The sequence below is a fragment of the Arachis ipaensis genome, chromosome B10 (genome assembly GCF_059453495.1).
Source record: "Arachis ipaensis isolate K30076 ecotype BB chromosome B10, ASM5945349v1, whole genome shotgun sequence".
Taxonomy (NCBI): Eukaryota; Viridiplantae; Streptophyta; class Magnoliopsida; order Fabales; family Fabaceae; genus Arachis; species Arachis ipaensis.
Genome location: NC_142435.1, coordinates 102,881,859 through 102,893,054, shown reverse-complemented (window position 1 = coordinate 102,893,054; position 11,196 = coordinate 102,881,859). Strand labels below are relative to the sequence as shown.

The following is an 11,196-nucleotide window of genomic DNA, read 5'->3' as shown; positions in this document are numbered from 1 at the left end:
ATGAAATTCTAAATCATACGAAAAATCCGTTCATCAAAATGGCGCCGTTGTCGGGGAATTGCAAATGTGCGCTTGTTATTGGTTATTGTATATGTGTGAATATTGTGAATAGTTTCTCTTTTGTTGGTTTTCTTGTTTGAGTTAGTAGTTAGATTTTATCTCCTTGTTTTTGTGTTTTTTGCTTTTGTCTTTTCAGTATGAATTCTCATCACTTTGACTATGAGTGTGGTTACAATTATGTTGTAGGAAGTGGAGATTAAAATGAGGATGTGCATCAAGGGTGGGACAATCAAAGGTGGGAGGAGCCTCAAGCATATGCTCAATCTTCATGGCAACAACCTCCTCCGGTTCTGTATAGGTATAATTCCACTCCTTATGCATATCAACCTAATGGATGTGGTAGTCTTTATTGTACTTGTCAACAACCACCACATGCCTATGAACCTCATCCTCAATATAACCCTCAACCATACTCACAAGCCCCTTTTTACCAAACACCTTCATATGACCCTAATCCTTACCCACCATACCAACAACCATATGAGCCATATGAACCACACATAGAACTACCACTATTTCAACCTCAACACCTCCAAGAACTACCTCCTCCATACTATTACCAAGATGAAACACCTTCAATGTATGCAAATTTTCACCCACAAGATGAATTCTATTTTCCACCATAACCCTCCATGGAAGAATATTCATGCCCATCGATCCAAGAGCAATATGATCTTACTTATGTTAGGAAGTTGGAGCAAGAATCAAGAGATCGCCTCATGGAATCAATGGACCGGCTTCAAGCAACCATCCGTCAAAAGATAGACTCATGGGATTCATGCCACAAGCAAAACGTGTTCAAGGATGATTGTGGAGGAGAACCCGTGGAGTGTGTTGTGCAACAAGTGGAAAAACTGGAGAGTATTGAACCGCCATACCCCTACCAAGAAGAACCACCTTCCTATTATGAACCCTTCCTCCAAAACAATGAACCCTCCTATCTACCCCAAGCCCCAATTGATGACCCCCTCACTTTGCTACTTCAAGAACAAAGAGAAATGCAAAGGGAGGCACTAGGATTCACGGCCACCTTGGAAGAGGTAGTGCATCGATTAGCCACCCAATGCTTGAACACTCAAAGCACTCTCATGGCCACATGTGGAGAATCAAATGAAGAGCATAGCATGAAGGAGTGATTGGGAAATCCGGTGGAAAATGAGGAATGTTGCTTTGTATTGGAACAATTGGAGGAACCTATGATTGTTGAAGAAGAGGAAGAAGTGGTTGAAGACTTAGGAGATGCAGAACCTCCATGAGAATCTAGAGTTATAGAAAATCCCTCCAAGAAGCTTGAAATTGACGTTGAGGAGGGTGTACAACCTCCAAAACATATCATGGTTGTAGATTTTGAAGAGGTTTATCAAGAGATGGATTCAATCATTGGTGAATTTCTTATCTACAATTGAATCTTCTCTTATTGGACTTGACATGGAGATTAAAGAAGAAGAGGCACAACCTCCCATGCCTTTGGTGAGTAATGAAGAAGAGATTGAATTAGAACAAAGCTACCAAGAGGAAGAGGTTGAAATTGAAGAGGTTTGTTTGGAGGTGGAGGTAATCAAGGAAGAACACAAGGGAGTGGAGCTTGTAAGGACATTAGAAACACCTCTCCCCAAGCCATCACCATCCATTCTTACATTCAAGTGGGTAAATCTTTCATCTCTAAGCTTAATTAGCCTACTTGAATATGGTTTGCTTGAGACAGATGGGCAACTTAGAGTTCTTTGTGGCTTTAAGAGCAAAAGGAAGATGGTTAGTGGTTGGCATTGTAAATCAAAGTCTATGATGGTTGCATGTTCAAGGTTTAAAAGCAAGGGTTGGTGTAGAGCTAGATTGCTTGGGTCTAGGAGGATGTTTGGTCACTTAAGTGAGAATTCCAAGGTCATGCCACCCGGATGGACTAATGATGATCAATTTAAAGACGGGTATCAAAATAAAGTGTGGAATCCCGGATCGCACAAGGAGAACCAACTTTGGGAGCTCATGGTTTGTGAAGAACTCCATCAAAGCTTGGAGGCATTAATTTTGAAGAATGGAGCTTATTGGAGACTCAAGCATTGGTGGATGTTCAAGGATGGCTTCAAGCACAAGCCACCTTGATAAGGAGCTCCCCATAAGTCCAACTTAAGGACAATAAATAAAAGTGCTAGGTGGGAGACACCCCACCATGATAAAATCTTTGCATTTTCTCTTTTGTAAATGTTGGTAAAATTAGCCTAATTTCATATTTTGATTGGTTTGTTGAGTTTAGTTGAGTTTAGTATGTTAAATAAGCTTTTATGGTGTTTTGGTAGTTGTTTGGAGGTTTGGAAAGCTTGGTTTGGTGCAAAAATATCGAAAAATTTTGAAAAACAGAGCACCAACCCACGCGTACACGTCACCCACGCATACGCGTGCCACAAGCATTTTCGACCATCCACGCGCACGCGTCACCCACGCGTACGCGTGGATACAAAATTTCCACCTCAATACAAAATCCAAAGAGTTGTGCCTACTCCATGCCAATTTTGTGCCTTTGGCACAAGCCTATCCACGCGTACGCGTCACCTCACGCATACGCGTCGCTCTCTGAATAAGCTATCACGCGTACGCGTCGCTCCCATTTCACCTCACCACGTGCACGTGTCACACAACGCGTACGCGTGGACCGTCTGTTTCACCACTCTTCTTTTCTCATCTTCTTTCCATTTCTTCTCTTCTCCTTTCTTCTTCCCTTCTCTTACCCCTCATCCAACACTATCAAACACCATTGGTAACCATTTCTTTTGGTTAGTTAGTTAGTTAGTTTAATTTTCATTTAATTTTCTCTTTTTCATTATAAGTGTTGGATTATAAATCTTGTTTACTGTTTGTTGTTGCTGATTACCGATAAGATGTCGTCTTAACATCGTTCTTGTTTATATTCCTTGTTGAATTCTTTATTGAGGTTATAAATTGGTTACTTGGTTTTTAGTACTTCATGCTTAATTTTGTGAATACCAGGTGCATGAGAATTGCCTTTCAAGCATATTAAATCTTTTTGAATTACATGATTTGGCCACCATGTGATTTGAACCCTTTTCTTTGAATAGGCAATTTCTTGATGGATGTTGTGCATTTATCTTAATGCATTGTGCTTCTTGATCATATGCATCCATGCATTTTTGACTTGAATGCTTTCATGCTTCTTTATTGCTTGTTTGGTTGTCTTAACCTACGAGTTAAGAGCATCTCAAGCACATTAGGATGAGTGAAGTGCATGTTCCTTTTTGTGTAACTGTGACATAGTTCTTTTTATGCTAGTGTGTGTGTTCTAGACCGCATGCATCTTAGAACTCACACACTTAATTCATTAATGTCACACACTGGGTCACTCACTCGATTCTAGTGATTTATCTCATTCCAACAATGTATACTTCCTTGCTTTCGCATTCCCTTTTCTTACTATGTTATATTCTATTTTCAGGATGACTCATTATAAGTAAAAATGGAAGTGGGACAAAGAACATGCAGCACCTGGTTGATCCACCAGCTAAAGGTGGCAATTCGGAGAGTCGCCGTACCCCCTTACTCATCTTTGAATGCACCAAGGACGGTGCAAACTTTAAGTGTGGGGAGGTCGTCTGAACAGTCAGCATTTTTGGGTGACAAATTTCTAATCCCAACACTTTTGCATTTCATTCTTAGGTCTTTTAGGATTTTTTGTTGTATTTTCTTATTTTGCATATATATTTTTCTTATTTTTGCATATATATACATAATAAGCTTAGTCAAAATAATGAAATTTTCCAAGAAATTTATCTATAGGGCATCCCAATTGATTTGAATAAAATTTTTTCATTGAACTTGCTTGAATTATATATATATTGTGGATCATATCTTTGAGCTAAGAACACAAGCTTGTGAGTTTTTAGCCTTAATTCTGTGGTTACATCTTATAACCACTTTATTTCCTTCTTGTGTGCATTATTCTCTTTCTATGATTGTAATCTTTGATTTGTTTGATTCTTTATGTCCATTATCTTGTGTATACATGCACTTATATGATTGAGGCCATCATTTCATTTAGCTCACTTACCCAAATAGCCTTACCTTTTATCTTCCATTATTAGCCAACTTTGAGCTTGCAATTAACCCACTTGTTCTTAATATAAGCACATTACAAGCCTTAAAGAGAAAAACAATAAATGTCCTTTATTTGGATCTTTGATCAGCTTCGGCTAGTGAATGTGTATCATTCAAGTGTGGGAAAACTTGGGATATTGGTTGAGAAAAAAGTGTGTTTTGTATTTTCATTGAAGATCTTGGAAAATTGGTACATACTCATATGTTAATTAAATGTAAAACCATATGCATTGATACTTTTGTATATACTTTATTGCAAAAAGAAAAAAAATGAGAAAATAAAAGAAAAAATATATATATAAAAAAAATAGAAAAAGAAAGAAAAAGAAAAGCAATAAAAAGGGGACAAAATGCCCCAAAGTGAAGTCCAATAATAATCAATGCATATGAGTTGTGAAAAAAGAGAATGCATGAGTGTGTGAAAAAGTGAAGAATGGGTAGTTAGGTTAGCTTTTAAATTGTATAGGTTGTTATATAGGTTAGGTGGGAAGTTTAATTTAATCAAAGATTCAAATTTTAGTCCACCTATCCATATGCATCCTACCTTGACCCTAACCCCATTACAACCTTATGGAAAGACCTCATGATAATTGTATACATGCATGAAATAATTGTTGATTGTTAGATGAAAAACAAATCTTGGAAAGCATGATTAGGGGAGAATCGAGTGAATCAACCCCTATACACTTGAGTGATTAGAGCGGATACACATCCGGTGAGGGTTCAATTGCTCAATTACATGTTTTCACCTAGAATCATCACATTTCTTGCAAGTTTGTAAAATTCTTTAATAACTCAATTCAATTGTGGTTTGGCTTGGTTGTTAATACCTTTAGCCCTTATGCTTACATATGCCTTCTTGGAAATTGATTTATTTTGACCAAGCAATCGCATTCATTTAGATAGTTGCATGTAGGTAGATTGCATTTAGATAGTTTACATTGAATAAATGTTGATACCCTTTGTCTCTTTCTTGGTCTAGCATGAGGACATGCTTGGTTTAAGTGTAGGGAGATTTGATGCACCACTATTTCGTGGTACATTTTGTGCTTAATTTAGGTGGATTTCATCCATTATTCCCACATTTATTCAATGAAATAGCATGGTTTCATGATTTTCTCCTAATTTGTGCTTAAGTATGAAAACATGCTTTTTAGGCCCTCAATTTGCTAATTTTAATTTACTTTTGATTCCACTAGATGCCTTGATGTGTTTGTTAGTGAATTCAGGTTGAAAAGGCTAGGAATGGATCAAAGGAATGAAGAGAAAAGTATGCAAAGTGGAGAAATCATGGAAAATCAAGGATTTGGGATGCATTCATCGACGCGCACGCGTGGCAGACGCGCGCACGTGGATTTGAAGTCGCCAGGCGACGCGTACGCATAACCCACGCATATGCGTCGTAGCTCGCACGTGACTTCATTAAAGTGAAAACGCTGGGGGCGATTTCTGAGCTTCTCAGGCCCAAATCCAACTCATTTTCTAAGCCTATTACATGCAAAAAATAAAGAGGAGTCAAGGGGGAAGCACATAGTTTAGTTTTCATCATGCTTTAGTTAGTTTCTAGAGAGAGAAGCTCTCTCTTCTCTTTAGAATTAGGTTAGATGTAAATTAGAATTTCTTAGATCTAGGTTTAATTCATGATTTGATTTGCTTTTCCTTTCCAATTTCTTATTCCTCTACCCTTGCTTTCCTAGTTTAGCATTTCATTCCTTGTATTTGTTTATCTTGTTGTTGATGCACTCTTGTTTCTTCTATTTTCCTTTAATGCAATTTATGTTTGATTTTTTTTATTGTTGATTTGAATTGTTGTTGTTAATTTCCTTACAATCGGTAGTGTAGATTTACTTTTCTTGCAATTTTATCTTACTCTCCTTTTATGCCTTCCAAGTGTTTGATAAAATTTTTGGAAGGATGTTAGAGTAGATTTTTTCTCCTCTTGGTTTGGGTTGAGTAATTAGAGACACTTGAGTTATCAAACTCTTTTGTTGATTGATAATTGGAAATTGCTAATTGACTTGAATGACACTAACTCTAGTCTTCTTTAGAATTTGACTAGGACTTTTGGACTCAAATTGATTATCTCTACTTGACTTTCCTTCATAGTTAGAGGTTAACTAAGTGGAGCAATGGACAATTCTCATCACAATTGATGAGGACTTCTAATTCTCATTCCTTGCCAAGAGCTTTCTTAGTTATTAGTTTACTTCTTTTGCTATTTACATTTCTTGTCCCTTATTCAAAACCCCAAAATATACTTGTTCCATAACCAATAACAAGAACACTTCCCTGCAATTTCTTTGAGAGACAACCCGAGGTTTGAATCCTTAGGTTATTTTTATTGGGGTTTGTACTTGTGACAAACAATTTTTTGCATGAGAGGATTATTTGTTGGTTTAGAAACTATACTTGCAACGAGATTTCATTTATGAAATTCTAAACCATACGAAAAATCCGTTCATCAACCACCACCACCGCCTCCAGGGACATCCAGTTGTATTTTGGCGGCAATGCATATATTACTTTAATTTGTCCGATTCGACCACTCGATACTCAGCACTTCTGCGATTGCTGTAGTTCTTCACACCATGATTTACTGCATCTCTGCTTTTGAATCTGTGACTGACCCAAAACTCCATCCCACCGTCTAGGTTGTAATCGTCTTTCCCAGTGTTAGAAAATGGAGATTTCTCATGCATCGCGTCCAGAGCCAATGCATGATAGTGACTTTGTACATCTGGTAGCATCAGAATCGGAGAGGGAAAAGCAAAACATAGCGCACCGCTGCCTCAGTCGACGTCTCTAGTACAAACTCCTCCCCATTGTCATCTTCAGAGGAATCACTGTTGTTGCTATCCACAACATACTCTTCGTCGAAGTCTTCATCACCCACATTTATGTCTTCCACTGGACTAGCAACATGAATCTATAGTAGTGCGAGAGGTGGGTCATTTTGCACAAAGGTCGAGTGGACGGATCCACTGCCACCAACATCACCAACCTCGGCGAAAAGCTCCATCACTTGTTTTGCCATGATTCTCCCATAGATATCAAATATGAGTCGCACATGGTCGTTGCCCTAAAGCTGAAACAGGCGAAACCAAAAAACTCCATTACCCAACTGTTCTAGAAACCTATACCCCACCCTTCCGATCTCTTTTCTCCCTAAACCACTAAAGTTACTCAATATCAGACTCTTCGACTCGGACAACGAACTTACGTATCGAGTGTGAAATAGTAACGGATTATTACACTCAAATATCATTCCATTGTCACTGTTCCTCATATGACAATTGGGATACACACAGACAACCACATATCCATTATTACGGTACATTTTTGCCTATTTTTTGGAAGAAAAATAGAAAAAAAAAAAAAGAAGATATGAAATGTATGTGGAGAATGCCAAAAGTTACACATTCTTTTATAGCGATTAGAAATTTGTCTTATTGTATTTCATTAAGCATTATAATTTAACACGTATCTCGTTTACGGTGTGTAAATGAGATATACACGTGTCATTCGCACTGTCTTATCGAAATAAGTCTCGTTTACACTGTAAACGAGATAAGTAATCCTAAGTATTTTCGTAATAATTTTTAAAATTATTTATTTCAGTAAATAAAATATTTTTTTAATTTATTTAAATAAAAAATTCTAATTCTTCTTATATTTTGTATTTTTCTTTTCGGATAATTGAAATATTTTATAAAAAAATATTAATTAATTAATTAATGTCCTATTTTCTTGGGTTCCTTTGTTTTTTATTCTCATCTTGCAATTCAGGGCTCCAAGAAAGGAAGAAAAAGGCATCAAAACACGAAAAACACAAAAATGCTGAGGGTCGCCGCAAAGAGGTTATTCGCGACGCCGGTGCCGTCGCAGGCGGTTAGGGTTCTGCGGCGATTTTACCACGAGAGGGTGGTAGATCACTACAACAACCCACGGAACGTTGGTTCCTTCGACAAGAATGACCCCACCGTGGGAACAGGTCTGGTTGGAGCACCAGCGTGTGGTGACGTCATGAAGCTGCAGATTAAGGTTGACGAGAAGACTGGCAAGATTGTTGATGCTCGCTTCAAGACCTTTGGCTGTGGCTCTGCCATTGCTTCTTCCTCTGTTGGTAAACCTTATTTGCTATTGCTGCCTCTTTTTTATTTTTTATTATTATTTTTCCCCAATTGGTTTCCGTTAGGTGCTTAATTTCTTGTAATTAAAATCATAATAATACGATTATGGTTTTGGATTTGATTGCCTATGAGCTGGGGATTTTTTTGAGAGAGCGTTTTTGGATTCCTGGTTTGTGAAGTTGAAGCCTTTTTAAGGTTTCAGAAGCTGGTTAAGTTCAGGGCATAGGCATTAGGAAGTTCGGAGTTGAAATTCTTGCGGAACGGGAGCTTGTGATTGTTACCACTTGCCACTGGTGTATATAGGGGTAGTGGCTTTAAAGGGTCTTATTCTGAGAAAAAGTTTTTGATTGTTGAATTGATTTATCATTGTTCATCCAACTTTGTCATCATTGCTAGATTGACATAAATCTTTTTGTTTTATGGTTTTTCTCTGGTTAGCTACTGAATGGGTAAAGGGAAAGCGTATGGAGGAAGTTTTGTCCATTAAGAACACGTAAGTATCTGCCTTGCAACTCTCTAATCAATGATATGTGTTCAATTGTATGGTAAACGTTTTATCATTTTAGAACCTTTTGTACTTATTTTTATTAATAATATGAAACATAATGAGTTAGGGTTAACAGAAGTTTATTCTGGTCATGAGTTATGACCAGTGTAATATATGATTGATTTTGCCGGTTGGGTGCACCATGCACGTATGGTATATGCTCTTGAGAATGCTGAGATTATTCACCAAATTAACAATGTTTTCTTGTCTAACACAGGTTGAGGTAGTTTATATTCCGCTATTCATCTGCTTGCTACTCTCTCTTAGCCTATTGATTGTTGTAGAATTAATTTTATCTTTGGATGCTTCTTCAAGGCCTTTGGTTTCCATGACTTATACCATCTCATTTTTTTAATCTGCCTCATTCTAGCTTGTTATTTCTTCATTCTTAATGATTCCTGTCTGCTATTTTGAGTTTTTGGAGTGACAAATGTTTGATGTCCTGCAGCGAAATTGCAAAGCATCTTTCACTTCCGCCAGTTAAGCTTCACTGCAGCATGCTTGCTGAAGATGCGATTAAAGCAGCTGTCAAAGACTATGAAGCTAAGTGCGCTAAGACAAACGGAGAGGAAACAACAACCATAGAGAAGGTTGCCACAACTTGATCTCTTCTACTCCTAGAATGGTGATGTAAACAATCATTTTTTTTTTTCTTTCTAAAGCAACGGTTTAGTTATTTGCATGTGACCTCAAGGTTACGGGTTCAATCCATAGAAACAGCCATATCAGGTTAGACTGCAAACATTACACCCTTTGAGTGTGACCCTTCCTCAGACCGTGCGTTAATGCAGGATTTTGTGCACCGGGCTGCCCTTTTTTTTTCCCTTAATGTTTATGTGTTGTACATCGTTAGAAACACCTCTAGTTCTAACTCTTTCTTGGTTTGGGCTTCTCACCTGTATTCTCACAATTCAGTAATTACTTTTGAAGCTGCTAGGCTATGGTTTGTTCTTTGTTGGCTCCATGCTTTGTACTTAATATTGGCGAATCATGTTTGAGCAGTTAAATTTCTTATCGCCATAACTTATGTATGCATACACAATAAAATAGCATGATATTCATTTTCCCACTCCCTTTAGCCATAGAATTGTCTCTATTATTTCTAAGTAAATTTATTAGCAATAACACTTAGTTTAAGTGCTCGAGTGAAGGACGTATGCAAAGGTACGAGACTGAAGAATAAAGTGACCTCAGACATGGCACCGTTTTACTTGTAGTCGAATAAAACTTAATGGTGATTGTTGATCCATTGTAAAATAAACCTTCCAATTAAAGTGCATGATCACAGAGCCGGATTCAAAGGCAGCTTATATTTGATAGCATTATCAAGACAGACACGCCATTGAAGATAAGCACCGCACATTATGATCAAGTTATTACTATTCAAAGTCTTCTTTTTTCCTTCTCCAGTAGGAAATGATTTAATATTTGTCCACAAGGTGGGAAAAAGATAAGATGACGTAAGCGGAGACAATGGTTTTTGGAATTGGAAATATCCCATAATTATTACCGGAAACAAAATGTAAACTATTATTTCTCGTCATTGGCATCTCTAAATCACATCAACGTTGAAGGGGTTACAAGGTTTCCACTTTCTTACTGTTTTGAACATTTAGTTCCATTTTCGCCGAGTAGAAATGCGAAAACAAAAATTACAAGATTTCCCCTCGCTATGTCTGCAAAAACGAGGCAAATCATTTAGACCATTTTCGTTTCTGCTGACTTCGAAAATGAAGTAGAAATACTTTCTCATTTTTGCATATAATAACTGTGCAAACCAGGAAAAAAATATTATCCCGTTTGCTCCATTGGTGAATGCGAAAACCAAGTAAAAATACACCCACCGTTTGAGTTTTTGTAGCCTGCGAAAATGGGAAGATAATTCGTATAAATAGCGAAATCCTTGCCTACATTACAAGTTGAAATCCAGTGGAAAGCATGTTAGAGAGAGAAGCTATTTTCTAGGTGAAAATTAGAGAGGAGTTAGTTTGTTAGAGAGCATTGAAATAAGATGATAAGCAGCAAAAAATTAAGAGAAAAAACTCTAAAAGGCAGAAATTATTTTTAATATGAAAATGGAGATGGTGTTTTGGTTGAATATTGATATTTGGAGTGTATTAGAGTATTGTGGAAATCATTCCACACGCCCCACGTGTTTCAACACGCCCTCCACGTGTTGGCCAATACGTTGCCACGTGTTCAACACGCCCCCACGTGTTGGCCAGGATGCTGTCACGTGTCCACGCTCCCATGTGTTGCAACACGCCCCCACGTGTTGTTGATTTCTCACCTACAAAATTCACAAATATGTAATTATACCAAATAATCACATTTCCAAAAAAAAAACACCAATAT

General features: G+C 37.5%; 1 protein-coding gene across 1 annotated transcript; it reads left to right on the top strand.

The window, feature by feature from the left end:
- The first annotated feature begins 7,929 nt into the window (after positions 1-7,929).
- Positions 7,930-9,910, top strand: LOC107624353 (iron-sulfur cluster assembly protein 1). The gene is made up of 3 exons (XM_016326854.2): positions 7,930-8,287; positions 8,733-8,787; positions 9,290-9,910. Exons 1-3 carry the CDS (start codon positions 7,999-8,001, stop codon positions 9,444-9,446), a joined length of 501 nt encoding a protein of 166 aa, XP_016182340.1. The 5' UTR covers positions 7,930-7,998; the 3' UTR covers positions 9,447-9,910.
- The last annotated feature ends 1,286 nt before the right edge of the window (positions 9,911-11,196 follow it).

Bases quoted from the DNA above. Each gene is read 5' to 3' on its own strand.
- LOC107624353 (XM_016326854.2), top strand. From the start codon at position 7,999: ATGCTGAGGGTCGCCGCAAAGAGGTTATTCGCGACGCCGGTGCCGTCG. The intron at 8,288-8,732 runs GTAAACCTTATT...TTCTCTGGTTAG, and splicing joins CATTGCTTCTTCCTCTGTTG to CTACTGAATGGGTAAAGGGA. The intron at 8,788-9,289 runs GTAAGTATCTGC...GATGTCCTGCAG, and splicing joins GTTTTGTCCATTAAGAACAC to CGAAATTGCAAAGCATCTTT.